The sequence below is a fragment of the Lissotriton helveticus genome, chromosome 11, assembly GCF_964261635.1.
Source record: "Lissotriton helveticus chromosome 11, aLisHel1.1, whole genome shotgun sequence".
Taxonomy (NCBI): Eukaryota; Metazoa; Chordata; class Amphibia; order Caudata; family Salamandridae; genus Lissotriton; species Lissotriton helveticus.
In genome coordinates this window covers 1073311918-1073328523 of record NC_136072.1, presented here as the reverse complement: position 1 = coordinate 1073328523, position 16606 = coordinate 1073311918, and the positions used below count along the sequence as shown (strand labels likewise).

The following is a 16606-nucleotide window of genomic DNA, read 5'->3' as shown; positions in this document are numbered from 1 at the left end:
TTTAAGAACTGTATTATTACTGAGACTGTAGCAATATTTTTCAGACGGACTACGGTACTGGTGTAGGGTAGTACTGGCAATATGACAAATAAGAAAGTGATGACACTTAACAGAAGCACTTCAATACCTGTGCAGAGAACTGATGGCTTTTGAGGGCTGCAAAACTTGTTTAGGACATTACGGTACTTCAAGGCTCATACTTAAATTAGAGTAATGCGGACACTTAAGGACTGTAATATGATTAACAAGACATAGCGACACTTCACAGAAAGACTGTAATATGTATGTTTCGCCGCACCAGCACTTAAGGACTCTAATAGGACTAATAAAACATTAAGAAAACTTCACAGCAGCATTGTAATAAAGACAGCACCACTACTTAAGCGATATAACACAATTGAAGGGACAGTACTGGCGCTTCCGTGGACCACAATACTCGTACAAGGCAGCACCAGCACTTAATGACTGTAACACAGCTAACGGGACAGTCTGCTGCTTCTGAGGACTACAATACTAGTGGAGGACAGCACCAGAACTTGAATACTACACTACGAATAATGGGGCAGTTCTGGCACTTCATGGTGCTCTGCAATACATTTTGGGACAGTAGCTGCACTTCTCAGTACAGATTGCAGGACATGCACTTAAGCTCTACCGCACCATGCACTTCCGGTTCAAGCACTTCTTTGTAACAGCCCTGTTTAGGCTTTGATGGACGTGTACCAAGGCGTCTCAGAAGCACTTCTCCAAAGCACTTCTCCCAGTCACCGTGGAAGAGAGTAGACTCTTCCCCTCTTGCACTTCAAGCACTGAATGGTTCCACTACCTTTGTAACAAAGTGTGTAAACCCGGCGTGCACTTTACGCACAGAGCACGCGCCCGCCGGAAGCATGGCTTGGATTTCTGGGGCGGAGCCGGGGAGGTCAGGGCTCACATTCCAGCGGGGGCTCGCGCCCCCTGTGTAAATGCTGCCATTGTCTGCCAGCCGCAAGCCCCGGGCTGCTGAGCAGTCAGCAGTCAGCGAGGCTGGGCTCTCGCGCACCACCCTCGGCACTGACCCCGGGGATGAACCGGAGACCCACCGAGGCCCGAGGAAGACGGCTCGGTGACCTAAACCTGACCAACACTACCAGCACAGCAATCCCATGGCTCTCAGGGCATGCAACCTTCATGCGATGCCACCAGTTCCAGCCAATGCCACCCTCTCCCAGCCAACAACACGCCTCCAAGCCATTAGTCTGTGCCGCTCTCCTTTTCAGCCAACACCACCCTCCCTGCCACCACCACCATCCCTCCCTGCCTACGCCACCCCTACAAGGCCCAGACAACCCACCCGTCCCTGCCAACACCACCCTTCCCAGCCAAAGCCACCCCTCCATGCCAACCCCAGCCCTCCCTGCCTACGCCACCCCTACAAAACCCCTGCGACCCAACACCACCTGTCCCAGACAACTCCACCCGTCCCTGCCAACACCACCCTTCCCAACCAAAGCCACCCCTCCATGCCAATGTCACCCTGTTCCGACCAACACCAGCCCTCCTAGCCAACACCACCCTCTCTAAAACAACACAGCCCATCACAGCCAACACCACCCCTCACAGCCAACGCCACCCCTCACAGCCAATGCCGCTTAGTCAGTGCCTGTCTCCTTTTCAGCCAACACCACCCGTCCCTGCCAAACCCACCCCTCCCAGCCAAAGCCAAAGGTCCCACCCAATGCCACCTCCAGCCAACGCAAACCCCTCCCAGCCAATTCCACCCTACACAGTTAACTCAACCCCATCCAATGCCATTGCATCCCAACCAGCCCTAGACCTATTCAATCAAATGCCACCCTACTGAGTGCTTTGCCCCCTTTAGCCAAAACTACCTCATCCCCAGCTAGTACCACTCCCTTCTAGTTAACCAACCCCATCCAATGCCACCCCATGCGAGTCAATGCCACCAAGAAAACACCACCCCTCCAAGCCAACGCCACCCCCTGCCAGCCGTCACCCAGCAAACATCATCCTTCCAAGCCAATGCTACCCCATCCCAGCCAACACTACCTCCTTCAAGTCAATGGCAACCCCAGACATTTCAGCCTACTTCTAACCACTAGCACCTCTCGCAGTCAATGCCATCGCCTCCAAAGTAACCCATCTAATGCCATCCAGTTCGAGCCAACATCAACCCACCCAGCCAATGCCAACTTCTCTGAGCCAAAGACATCATGCTGCCCGAGCCAACTGAACCACCTTTGAGCCAATTCTAGCCCCACCAGAGCCTATAGCTTTCAGCCAATGCCATTCTATCCAAAGGTGCTCCGTCCCCGTCAAGCCCACCCCATTACCCCAGCCAGTACCACCACCGCTCCCAGCAAACACCAGCCTCTCGAAGCCAATGTTACCCCATTCCATTCAATGCCACCCCAAGCCTTTAACACCCCCTTCCAGCCAATACCATCCCCTGCCAGCTAACCCACCACATCCAATGGTACCACCTTTCAGTAAATGCTGCTGCCTCCCAGCCAAAGCCACCCCAAATGCCAATCCTGTCCAGCTAATGACATTCTTCCAAGCCTATGCACCCACTTCCAACCATTACCACCCTTCTAGGCCTACGCCAACCACTTCCAGCCAATGCCACCCTTCCAAGCCAGCGTCACCCACTTCCAGCTTACTGCCAATGCCACTCATTCCAACACATAACCAAAGAAAACAAAGCACAGCAAACACACAAATGAACATATTATAAAGAAATGTAGTTGTATAAGGCTTAATTGTGACGTTCCACCCTTCCCCCTAGCTGGACATCCAAGGGATCTGGAGTACAGCAAAAGAAAGAGATATGCCCAGGGTCACATGAATTGGGCTAGTGGTGACACCGGGAATAGAATGCAGCTCTTTTCATGCTGCGGTCCACAATCGAGTCCCTAGGCACATCTCAACTCTACTCGCTCAAACTAGTTAGGGATTTGACCACTTGGGCATGATTCACAGAGCTTTTTACCGGAGCAGGTGCGTCTTTCCGCTGCCAGAAGTTTGAACTAGTCTTCAGTCTACAGGCTTGATTTATAAAGTATTTTATGTCAGTACTTCGTGTTTAATTCATGAATTCCCTTAAGTAAGGCTGGCATAGCCGTGGCCCGGATTTGATTCATAAAGCCGCTTTTCCCAGAGTAACTGCCAACACAACAATGATGGACAGAATGTGGATCAATGTCACACATTCACCCCAGTCAAAAGATCTGGGCCCAAATCCATCGTTTTTCCACTCCACACCACCCTGGGTTAGACAATGGCGATATGCAAATCAGCGCTGACCCTGTGCCCCATGGGAACAGTCCAGTCCGAACTACAAAAGCCATGCTTTTCCCAGAGTAAACACAACTTATTTCAGGTAACTCCTATGTAAGCCATACCAGAGTATAAAGTAGGATGCCTTTACGCCTAGAAAATGCTTGAAGAGTCCCATAAAGGAGTAATTCACACCAAAGGCAGGAGTAAACCACAAGGGCTCTCACAAAAAACCTTTATGAAATGTGACCCATGGTCACTGGGGAACAACCTCTACTCTTTCTTCCAAATAAAACACAGATCTTCCCTTCTGAGGTCCAATGATGAGTCATTAGACCACAACCCCAGCCAATGACACGCCAACTCAAGCCAATAGCATGCCAACTCCAGCCAATGACTCTCCAACTCCAGCCAATAACACGCAAGCCTTCTAGTGTCACTGAAGACAAACTACTTATCACATTTAGCAAATAAGAAGCATGGCAAAAAGAATGTAATCGATATAAATACTAGGGTACAAATACGGTAATGTATTTATTTATAGCATTAGAGTGATCACTGAGAAGTGATTACATGGTGCAACAAACGTGACAAAGTGACAAGTAAAAAACAAAAGACTCTCAGCTCAGGAGGATTCGAGGACATCTATGGTCATGCGAGGCGAATGAGTCAACTGCGATTTAACCTCTATGCAGTTATTGAGGTCATCATCAGGACAGTGAGTAACTAACTGGAGGAGCGCTCAACCTGTAATTTAGAGGGGACTGGTCATGAGTGACTCTAGCAGAGGATATGGCCAAAAATAGAAATTCATTTATTACTGGCCATATCCAATGCGTGATTCATTCCCCTGCTTGATTAACTCATGACCTGTCCCCTATAAATTACAGGTTGAGCGATTTTACAATTACTCGCTGTCCTGATGATGACCTCAATATCTGCATGGAGGTCGAAACACCGTCAAAACATATTTAATTCCTATGCTGGCCATATTCCCCGCTTGATTCACTCCTGACCTGTTCCTTCTAAATTACAGGTTGAGCGATCTTTCAACTACTCCCTGTCCTGATGAGGACTTCAATATCTGCATGGAGGTCGAAACATTGTCAAAACTTATTTAATTCCTAATCTGGCCATATTCCCTGTTTGATTCCCCCTGACCTGTTCCTTCTAAATTACAGGTTGGACGATTTTTCAATTATACGTCTATAGCAATATTTGTTCTTAAATTTTCATTAGTTGGGAGTTTTTTGTTTTATGGTTTACTTATATACACACTTGTCAATGTATCACGTGTGTTGCACCGTGTAATCACTTCTTGCTGAGCACTACATTGTTATCAAGGAATGTATAAATCATTTAAGTAATTACACCCTATTATGTGTATTGATTACATTCTTGCGGCCATGCTTATTTAATTATTTCCTAAATATGTATGTGGCACAGCTGTGGATGCTTCCTACATCCACTTACATTTTTTATTGCTTTTGATTTCTCATCAATTAGCATATTAGGAATCCCTAATATTAAGACAAATGAAGACAACCTACTCACTTGACAACAGCATCTGCACTCAAGCAAATATGAGTCAGGCGCCTCTGGTGTAAGGAGTTTCATAGTGTCAGGCAAAATTATGGTTTGCCATGTGGATGCTCCCCCTACCCTAGCAACAGGGATATTTTGTGGGGCTCTTTGTGTAATCTGGTGCCTGCTGGTGGCATCATACGGCAGCAGCCCCCAGTCCGTAAAAGGCAGTGTAACTAGAAGTTCACAACTCCTGCCTTCCTGTCTAAAAAAACCTCAGATCTCTTGGTTCTGCAATTGACAACAAGCATCCCAGAACGTATTTTAAAAGCGGCATGAGACCTTATAAACGACAGAAAAGCGCTATACAGATGCACTAAACATGGAAACAAGACCACACCCAGCTGACACTCCAGCGCGTGGCCAAGACTTACACCGGCCTCCCAAGATACCCTCTCAGTGCCTCGCCACTTACGCCTCTTTTGAGGTGTTTATGGCAGAAACTCGGAGAACAGTTCAACTCACCCGACGGTCAGTCCAAAGAGGTTTTCTTGGAGCGGCCCGTGAATGTCAGGGGCTGCAGCTGGCAATGGGCTGGGTCCGCTCTAGACGGGCAGTCACCTGCTGCGCTGTGCCCAGACCGGGGGCCTGCCTGCTGCTGGCCCAATTTCCTTCCCCTACGAGAACAGAAATGTGGAAATACGTCTGGTGCAAGAGAACACAGTGCGTCCGTTCTTTCATTGCCAGTCCGCGGAGTTGCCACATTCTGAGCCCGGAGGTGTGAGTGAAACGCTGTACACAGACCCGGCCCCAGAGACAAACCCTCCTCTGTGTAAAACTTGTAAAAAGCGAAGTATGTAGTGCTGGTTCCGAAGAGTGCTAGGGTTACGGCCTATCTAGGCGCTAGTTTCTCTGACAGTTTACCCCTAGTCACTTCTATACAGAAAGGAGGCTTGGCCAGCACTTTTTTTTTTTAACATGCAGAATGTATGCAGGGGGTCCATAGGAAGGCACCCCTCCAGGAGGATCCATGCCAGGTCTTGAAGAGAACCAATTACTACGTAACTGCTTTCCATTTAGATGTATTACAGGTAAATGGCATGGATATCCTGAAAATCTGGCATGGATCTGGCAGGATTCCACTTACACTGGAAAGAACTGGTCGAACGCAGTGCTACCGCCAATCACGGCCTCTAATTATCTAAAGAGGGTCCATACTAAAATCAGAAGAGACTCAAGGTGATTTCCCAGAATACATCGGCACATACGTGTATCTGCGCCCCCTGCAGGTTGTGAACCCTGACAACTTGTGCACCCGAACAGCTGCACCACCATGTTAAAGTATTTTATAGGGGACCAAGTGGAATTATATTCTGACCGGCGACCGCTAATGCCGTCTCGATTCTACGTCATTTCCGGCACGCTCACTGAGCCAACAGGGGGCCTGACAATGCATCTGACCACACCGTGCACTTACTTACCCAGAGGACTCGGGTGATGGGTGAATACTTCGCATGGTTTCTCTGCATGAACAGTTATAAATGGGGCATCATTTAACGTTGTGGAAACAAACTCAGGTAAGAAACAGCAATCAAATATGCAAAATTAACTTCTGAATATGCTTCTACTTTCTCATGTAAAGATAATAATATAACGTGGTACAAGCCAGCGCCCATGTCTCCTGCCTTATTACGTCTGGTCAGGTGCAGCATGTCTTCATGTGTGCTGCACGGCCTACACTTTATTACATCTGAAAGGCAATGTCACACCCACAGACCAACAATCATCCAACTCAGTCTCTACACCTCAGTGCCACCGACAATACCAAGGGCGAGGCTAGACGAGCCCGCCTTTAGGGCCCGGCCCCCCGGCCCACACCGCGCCGCCTTTGGTTCTTAGGTCCCAGGAGGCTGCCCTATGGGCAGCCATCCTGGGAAGTACTTCCGGGTCAGGGGGCGGGTGACGCACGTCCGGTGGGGGCGTGGGGCAGAGGCCATGACCTATTTAGGTCTGGGTCACGGTCAACTCGGCCTCTTTCCCCGCCTGCGCCGGACCTGATCGCCCACTCCCTGTCCGTTAGTCAGCCAGTTTTAATCTTAAAATTTAAAAAAGCTTAGGTGGCCCAGTAGCTTCCCCGCCCCATAGTCTGACCCCCGGAGAAGGACAAGGACGGAGTGCCGACGAACCTCGACGGGCGGCGGAGGAGAGAGCGCCGACCGGGTCGCCAGGTGAGGTGCCGGGGTTAACTGAGGCTGGGGGCGGGCGCGGGTCCGGGACTGGTTTGTCGCTTCCTCCTGCTGCATCCGGGTGAGGTGTTAGGAGCAGAGAGCGTGGTACGGGCCCGTGCTCGCCTGCAGCTGCCTTAGAGAAGGGCAGCAGAGCTCCGGCGCCGTCGCCTGGCGGCAGGGTGGGTGTAGGGCGAGGGAGAGGGGTAGCGGGATCCGGAGTGAGTGGTAGTTAGGGGTGCAAAGAAGGTACCATGGCATCCAGGGGGCAGAGCCATAAGCGCAAGGGCAAAGACCCGGAGATTGCGCAGTTACTGGCCTTGCTCCTCCAGAAGTTTAACAGGGACGACGAGAGCAGTGAAGGAGAGTCCGATGGGCCCCATTCCGACCCGGAGGGGGAGCCCCCGAACATTGTTGAGCGCCCACGCAGGCAGGGGGTCCCGCCCAAAGCAGCGTTCCCTCCCCTGCCCAAGAAACCGAGGGCTCAGAATCCTAGGGGCAAACGCGTGCAGAAGAAGAAAGGGAGCGGTGGGGGCTCGGGGCCGCCCCCCCCTCCGAGGGTTCCTTTGGAACCGTTAGTAACGATTGCGCCCCCATTGGCGCCGCATGCACCAGTAGCTCCTCTTCCTGCGCCCCAGGCGCCAGTAACTCCGTTGGCGGCGCCCCTAGCTCCAGTAACTCCTGTTTCTGCGCCACAAGCGCCTGTAACTCCTTCGCCTGCTCCACTAGCGCCAGGGGCCCCTCTACCTGCGCCACAAGCGCCTGTGGTTCCCCCAGGGGCACCAGGTGCTCCGGCGATACCCCCGGCCTCTGAGCCTACCGGTGGCATCTTGAAAGAAATCTTGGGTGCAATAGCGGCGCTGGGATCTCCCCCGGTGCTTCCTGAGAAGGTGGCAGTGCCCCAGCCAGTGGTAGTAAGCCCGTCCGCCCCGCCCCAACTCGAGGGCGCTGGGACTGGTGGCGCTTTGGGGGAAATCTTAAATGCCCTGAAGGCGCTCACCCGAGCTCCGGGTGCAGCGCCCCCTCCTCTTCCAATAGCCGTATTACAGGACATTGGTGCAAGAGGCGGGTTTCTCATGTTGGCATTCTGATCAAGCTATGTTTCACTTTCTTCAGCACATCTGTGACCAGGGCAGGTCACTCTCTTATGCCAGAACGCACGTCACTTCTGTGGGATTCTTTGCCAGGTTGGCGGGCTTGTATGATCCGGGGATGTCTTATGTAGTCAAGAGAGCATTAACTGGGTGGGCTAGGAGGGAAGGCCCTAAGCGAGACAGTAGACGGCCCTTGGACGTGGGGACTTTGAAGAGTATGCTAGACGCCCTCCCTAGACGGTGCACCACTGCCTTTGAGAGCACTTTATTCTCTGCAGTCTTCTCGTTAGCCTTTTATGGGGCGTTTCGTCTGGGGGAGATCGTGGGGTCCTCTCGCAATGATCATAATGGGGGGCTGCAGTTCAGGGATCTCAATTTTAGAGCAGGGACCATGGAGGTATTCCTCAGAAAGTCTAAGACCGACCAACTGGGAAAAGGGGCCTGGATCCAATTGGGCCCTGCGCCTGATGCGCCTGTGTGCCCGGTAGCCTGTATGCAGGCATACCTGGCCATCCGCCCTGGGGAGAAGAGTCAGGCCTTGTTCATTCATGAGGGGGGGGAGTGTGTCTCGCAATACCAATTCAAGGCTGTACTTCGGGTGGCTCTGGGTGACATGGGCCTTGGGGATTCTGGTTATTCGTCCCATTCATTCAGGATAGGCGCTGCCACATTGGCGGCAGGGGCAGGGTTTTCTTCCAAGGCTGTGAAGAAGGTGGGCCGTTGGTCGTCCGACTGCTTTAAACGATATGTAAGGCCCGAATTGCTATGACGTCGTGTATTGCCATGCCCATGTCTGACTTTTCTATTTCCTCTCCGATTACTAGTATGCCAGGGAAGGTGGTGTGGGTATTGGGACACTCGTTCGTTCGACGGGCAGCGGTGCGACTGCGGCAACGGCGAGTGCGGAAGCCACCCGGGCTGGAAGGGACGGAGTTTTTGTGGCATGGTGTGGGAGGAATGCGGATTCGGCACCTGCGGCGGTTGGTGGAAGACATCAAGGGGCGCGAGAGGCAGTCTCCCGCATTGGTCATCTTACACTTGGGCGGCAACGACATGGTCGACAGGGGCCGCCTCGCAGTCAAAGAGGCACTACTTACAGAATTTGCTTGGCTGGGGCGAACCTTCCCCCATGCCAGGATAGCATGGTCATGCATGATCCCACGACGATGGTGGGGCAATGGGATCCGGCCGTACCCGGTGAACGTGTCTGTGAGGCGTCTCAACGGAGAATTGGCAAAGATGTGCTCAGGAAAGGGCCGCTTGCTACATCTCCCGCACAGGATGATCTCGGGATCTGAAATGTTTCACCAGGATGGGGTGCATCTGTCGGACATTGGTATGGATGCTTGGATTCAAGGCATTTGGTCATTTGTGCTGAACTTGGCGGCAGGGGGGAAGGGCGACGGACCTGAGGGCCCTAGTCTCCCTTGTGGCGGAAAAGAGACATTTGAACACTGATAGACTGGAAAAATGGAGTGGAGTCCGCCTTGCGCACTCCCTACGCCAGCACTGAGGGGAGAGAGGGTAAGCTCTCCGCAGGGGGATGGAGACCACCGGCTGGGGAGGCAAGGGCGTCAGGTACGAGCCTCCTAGCAGCGTGGTGGATGAGAGGTGGGGCCCTGGAAATGGCGGACAAGGACCCGAGGGCTGGGGCCCATCGCTCGGGGGGCGCAGGTGGGTTGCACCTGGCGCGGGCATCGTTACTTGGGGGATGCGAACCTGAAGGCCCCTTGGTGCTGGGGGAAGCAAGAAGTTATGAGCAAAATAAATACAAGTTGAAACGTATAATAAAGTTGATGAAGAAGAGTTGATAATAAAGGAGGGATGTTGCTCATAATTTGAGAAATGTATAAACGATTTACATGTCATGTTTATGAAGTGTAATTAAACATGGCCTTTTAAACCCACCTGTTCCCAAGTGCTTGTTTCGGTGGGTAGGCGGGTGTGGAGCATGCTGGGGGATCCGGGGCCTATACCAAGGGCGAGGCTAGACGAGCCCGCCTTTAGGGCCCGGCCCCCCGGCCCACACCGCGCCGCCTTTGGTTCTTAGGTCCCAGGAGGCTGCCCTATGGGCAGCCATCCTGGGAAGTACTTCCGGGTCAGGGGGTGGGTGACGCACGTCCGGTGGGGGCGTGGGGCAGAGGCCATGACCTATTTAGGTCTGGGTCACGGTCAACTCTGCCTCTTTCCCCGCCTGCGCCGGACCTGATCGCCCACTCCCTGTCCGTTAGTCAGCCAGTTTTAATCTCCCACCCACCCGTCCCTTAAGGCAGTGATTTGGAGGGTGCGTTGCGGAAAAGAGACATTTGAACACTGATAGACTGGAAAAATGGAGTGGAGTCCGCCTTGCGCACTCCCTACGCCAGCACTGAGGGGAGAGAGGGTAAGCTCTCCGCAGGGGGATGGAGACCACCGGCTGGGGAGGCAAGGGCGTCAGGTACGAGCCTCCTAGCAGCGTGGTGGATGAGAGGTGGGGCCCTGGAAATGGCGGACAAGGACCCGAGGGCTGGGGCCCATCGCTCGGGGGGCGCAGGTGGGTTGCACCTGGCGCGGGCATCGTTACTTGGGGGATGCGAACCTGAAGGCCCCTTGGTGCTGGGGGAAGCAAGAAGTTATGAGCAAAATAAATACAAGTTGAAACGTATAATAAAGTTGATGAAGAAGAGTTGATAATAAAGGAGGGATGTTGCTCATAATTTGAGAAATGTATAAACGATTTACATGTCATGTTTATGAAGTGTAATTAAACATGGCCTTTTAAACCCACCTGTTCCCAAGTGCTTGTTTCGGTGGGTAGGCGGGTGTGGAGCATGCTGGGGGATCCGGGCCTATGGCTTCACCCACAAGCCACAGAATACTAACTAGACTGAGAACAACCTGAGACTGCCCAGTAAGCACAAGGTCACCCTAAGTGGACACCCAAGGCGATCGCCGACATTGAATCGGAAACAAAAATAACGTGTGGACAGAATATCGTGTCAAAAAACGTACATGACAAAAATATCGAGAAGGTAAGTGCCAATAGGTAAGTACAGGTTTACCATGGACGTCAAGTCACCAAAATGTCGGAGGTAGCGGAAGTGACTTCACATGCCCCTTGAGCTTCACTTTCACTCGCACATACATGTGCTTATACATACACACGCATTCACACATACACACACACACACTCTGCCTACACATGGGCACACATCCACACTCTTACATAAACACACTCAAAACTGCAAGCACACACACAACATACATACATTTAAAACCATTTTTTTTTACTTATCTCAGCTGCCAGGGAAAGTCCTATTCCAGCTATTTGTAGTCCCTTTTTATTAAACTATTAGCTAATAATGTAATATTATTCACTATAAGTATAATCAAAAATTCACAAAAACCGAGGTGAGTGAAGCCCCCTCCCACGTCCATATGGGCGAGCTGCCACGGACTGTGCCACTGCTGACACTAGGGGTCACAAAGGCAGTGACAGGGGACACAAGGGGCATGACATGGGTCGCAGCAGATACCTGTAAATGAAGTTCATGGTTTTATTAATATTAACTCCACATCTACCTACTTTGAAGATATATATACACCGCGAGGGTACATATATGTGGTGTTATCTATAGTAAAACTTTGCTTCATTACAGAAACATCCCTTCATAATAATTTTGTCCTTGAAATTTTGTGCCACAATATTTTTGTTTCCAATATTCTGTTTAAATACTCCTCAAGCACCGGTGATCCCACCTGCTTTGATGGTCTGCTCCATCAGTGGCAGAAACTCCCCCGCCACCCCCCCCCCCCCCCCCGGAGCAGGGGCAGGCAAAGATGTTTTTTCGGCAGCGAAGTTCCCGATTTTCTCACTTTACAAACTTTGCTAAATTTCTCTGCTTTTCATATGCAGAGATTTCTGTGCATTTTGAGGTTATTTCTAATGCACTGCAGAATAATATGCCCCCAATCAAACTCGGTCACCACGGAAAATGTCCACACTCTTCTTTCAACAGAGTGCTTCTAAGCACAGTGGCCAAGACATGCTGAACCTTTCTCTGCAAGTTTACTTTTTGCGCCATAAATTGTTGAGAAAGTCACAATGTTCATGCAAATGTGGGAAAGTGTCAAACTCTGAAACTTAGTGCAGCTCCCAAGGTGCTCCACAAAGATTCTGAGAACAAAACTTACAACTCTGCACACACCTACTTAACAGATGCTGATGGAATCTAGCGGGAAGTGTAAGCCTTCCACGCTGATTTAGCACCAGATTATCAAACACGACAACTCTTAACATATGTCTCAGCACACCCAGGAGGACAAGGGAGCTCAAGGACTCCCCCATAACTGAAAGGTGTAGTCAAGTAGAGAAGTGGGGATAAGAACTCTGGACCTGATTCAAATGTTGGTAGACTGGCTACTCCGTCACCACGGTGATGGCTATCCCGTCCGCCGAAATATAAATCCCATTGCATCCTATATTGTGACGGAGTTACTCGTTCGCCAACATCTAATTCAGGCCTTCAGTCTTTCTGGTTCTGCAGGTGACAATTCACCACAGTGGTTGCATCTACACCATGGTCTTCGCCATCTGCCCCATCCTTACTTTCAACATGAAGATACAACCAATCAATTTGTTGCCTTGTAGATGGCTTTGTGTTATATAAGTCACATACGTACATACATACATTGCACCCCCGTTGGACCAATGACCAACGGGTGGCATTGAATCAAGCATGGCGTCTTTTGGAAGGATGGTAGACCGGCCTTACCACTTTGCCTCCTGTGTTGTCCTGTCTGCAGCCGTGTCCTGGGTGGTCGATGAAGGACGTGACGCTGCCCACAGACCTGCCTTCCGCGACCCCTGGCGCCATGGAGTAGAAAGGAGGGCTGGGGCTGGGGGGAAGGCCGGAGTCCGGACTGTCCAACAAGCCTTCACGGTTCTTGTCCTTGAGGCCGTCTCCCATCCCCTGGAGGTTCAGGTGCCCGACCATGTCTGGGAGATCGCCAACCAAGTCCAGGCAAAGGGCAAACCCAACCTGCGTAGACAGCTTTGCCCCACGGGCACAAATTCAGAGCCCTATGTGCGGCGTGAGAGGGGAACACGTTGAAGAGCCAGGGGAACCTAGAGGAAGACAGGAAGAAGTTAGACGAACACGTTGAGAAGTCAAAGCACAATCCACAACAAGATGTATCCATAATCTATCTATCTATCTATCTATCTATCAATCAATCAATCAATCAATCAATCGGCCTCTATCTATCTATCGCCCTCACTCTATCGCCCTCACTCTATCTATCTAACTATCTATCTATCTATATATATATATATACATATATGAGCAAGTGAGCAAGGGCAGAGCCGGTGCCCGAACCGCGTTTGACAAGGCTTTGCACCCTGTATGCACGAATAAAAGCAAACCACTTGTGATATCATTCCAGTCTGGCTGTGGCGTTATTTTGGTGTCCCCGTTCTTGTCCGCACGGAAAGTGCATCGAGTGACAGGCTGGAGTATATATATATATATATATATATATATATATATATATATATATATATATACACACACACACACACACACCCAATCCATCCTTTCAACAGGTGGGGCAATGTTATAATCATGAACTTTTCCTGGCAGGATTTGTGGCACCTTAATTAATTTTATGGCATTTTTGCACGTTTTAGAAGGCCATCTAGCCAGGGATGCTACCAAACATCTCAAAACTCAACCAGGTGTCGTGAAACAGAAGGGGCACACGAGGACGCGGATTGTTGAACCTTCTTGGAGATGCAGGTTTAGTTAAAACGAGCAGAAAGCATTTTTCTTCTCGCTGGATGGCCTCTTTAAGAACATAAAAGACACATTCATGAAGGTAGAGGGCAGTAAAAGCAGGGCTAGCCAGGCAAATATTTGCTCTTCGGTCTGGGAATATGGTGTTATTGACAGATCCCTCCACGTGCTATTAAATCCAGGTCACTGTCTCTGTGCTGTGCTGCACGTGTGAACACGTGATTCAGTTTATTTAACCATAAATGCATCAGAAAGGACCTCGCAAAGGTTTTATTTTTAATAACAATAATCGTAAATAGATTTATGGAGTGCCACGTCCGCGGCAGAGGAGGCCTCTTGGCGCTGAGCTCACAAATTGAACGGCGGGGGAAAGGATGGCAGAAATTACTGTATTTGTGTTCAGTGATTATTCACAAAAGGGGTTGCTCAAATTTCCTAGAAACCCATCACTCCTTCCCTTAACTGCTTGCACTGTTCACTGCAACAGCCGGGCACCGGAGATTAGGTTTCCTTGCAGTGCACAGAAAATCTGCGTTTTCTTTGTCAAAGCTGTGGAACGTTATCGACAATGTCCATAAAGCACGTTTTTATTCTATAGAAAGCTCAGGACGGGCATTTCTTTTGCGCTTCCAAAGCCTGGAGCAGCTGATGAGATCGCTCGGTGGGTTAAGCACTAGCTGCAGAAATCTGTGTGTAACATGCAGGCCGCTCACAACTTCAGTCTGCAGCAGGGCTGACTCAGCCCATCATCTTCCTAAGGTCGATGCAACGAGGAGCATTCAGCTGGTTTGTAGAAACTCTTACAGGTCAAGGGGTAGTAAGCCAGCTTGTGGTGTGCGACAGGAACACACGAGTGTAGATATGAGATTAAAATTAAAGTGCCAGTACTGTCTTAATTAAATCAGTACTCCAGAGAAAAGCTGGCAGCGCACACTTTGCCGGTACTACTCACTTAAAAGTGTAAAGCTCTGCTCAGAATATCCACATTTATAACATTAAAGAATAGCAGTTCTGCTGAAGAGTGCAGTAATTACAGCAGGGATTCCTGTTAAAAAGTGCCAGTACTGTTCAATCAAAAGTATAAGAGCCCTGCTGCGAAGTGCCGGTACTGATCCACTAAAATGAGAGCAGCCCTGTTAAAAAGTCAAGCATTGGCACATTATAATAACAGGAGCTCTACTAGGAAATGACATTATTGTGGTATTGAAAGACTTTCAGCCAATTTAAAACCTCCCAGTAACTGTCCATTGAAAGTACAGCACAGTACTGGTCTGTCAAAAGTGCAGTATACCTGCTCACAAGTGCAGGAACTGGTCTGTCAAAAGTGCAGTATACCTGCTCACAAGTGCAGGAACTGGTCTGTCAAAAGTGCAGTATCCCTGCTCACAAGTGCAGGAACTGGTCTGTCAAAAGTGCAGTATCACTGCTCACAAGTGCAGGAACTGACCCCCTGATGTGACAGCAGCAGACGTATGAAGTTACGATCCTGGCCCCTTAAAAGTGCCTCAGTCCTGGCGTGAAGTGCCTGTACTGTAACTTTTAAAGTGCCGTGTTCCACTCAGCACGGCATACTCCTGGAGGCTGGCGGTACCTGCCTATTTAAAGTGCTGCAAGTCCAAGAGGGCAGACGGCATCCGAAGAGTGGCTTTAAAGTTCAGGCAGCAGTGTTCGTAAAGCACCTGGTAGGACAACAGAGGAGCAGAAAGGACACTCACCGTTTGTAAGGAGGTCTCTTCCGGCCCTGGGACTGCCGCAGCTCTGAGCTCCCTCCACCCTCGCCCTCTCCTATGAACCGCACTGAAAGCGCTGCCTGCTTTTCTGCATTCCCTGGCTCCCGGGGAGGCACGAGCGCACTCCGTGTCACGTGGCACGTGCTCCAGCCAGAAACAGGTATGGCGCAGAAGGAGCCAGGCATGTGCCTCCCAAGAAACGCTGCATCAACCTAATCATAATGTAATAACTGAAGAGTATATGTAGCTTGCCAAAACACTTACAGATGTTCATGTATAAGACGGAGCAGGAGATTGGTGGGGAAAATTAAATCCCTACATGTGCGTAAGAACAAAATAATAGCAATACAACCCTAAAGCGGCATCATGCAATTGAGTAAAAACATTAAGATTACACACTTATTAATATTGTTGAGTGAACAATTATAGTTTGTTTAAAACTACATTTAAAGCTGAGGATAATGACAAACAAACAAGTGAAAAAAAGTTGCGGTTTCTAGCTAAATAAATTTTTCTATAGATATTTTACGGTTGCGAAAATAATTTATCAATTGTAATGTAAAAAGGCTTAAAGTATTTAGGTCCTTTTACCACCCCCTTTCCTCAGACATCAGCTAACGTGCAAACAAATCCAATTCAGCAGTTACCACTGGACATGTGTCGTCAGGAACACTATTTCCAGTCCGGGCTTTTAAGCCAACACTTTGAATAGGTTTAGTTTCATGTTACCTTGAGGCGGCACGCAGCTGCCTACGTGTCCCAGCATGCAAAGTTCTTCTGACTGAAAATACAGCACCGGACACAGGCTCTGGCTTGGGACTAGTTGACAGCTGTGTGGCACACATGAAAACCTGTTCTTACTCGTTATACCTTCTTGGAAATGTAGATTCTGTGTTTTGATATGTTATATGTTTTTATGTGGTGCGCTTCTGGCGGCTGGCATGGCGTCGCAGCGCTAAGTGGTACCTTCTCGCCCTGTT

General features: G+C 50.0%; 1 protein-coding gene across 1 annotated transcript in view; it reads right to left on the bottom strand.

Annotated features, from left to right (window-relative positions):
- The window catches only part of RFLNA (refilin A), a 97952-nt gene extending 82232 nt beyond the window's left edge, over window positions 1–15720 (bottom strand). The window contains exons 1-2 of the mRNA XM_078667630.1: window positions 15612–15720; window positions 12877–13229 (exon numbers count right to left, since the gene is read on the bottom strand). Coding sequence (XP_078523756.1) covers window positions 12877–13098 — 222 coding nt within the window. The 5' untranslated portion in view covers window positions 13099–13229; window positions 15612–15720. The remainder of the gene's footprint in view (window positions 1–12876; window positions 13230–15611) is intronic.
- Between the last annotated feature and the right edge of the window lie 886 nt (window positions 15721–16606).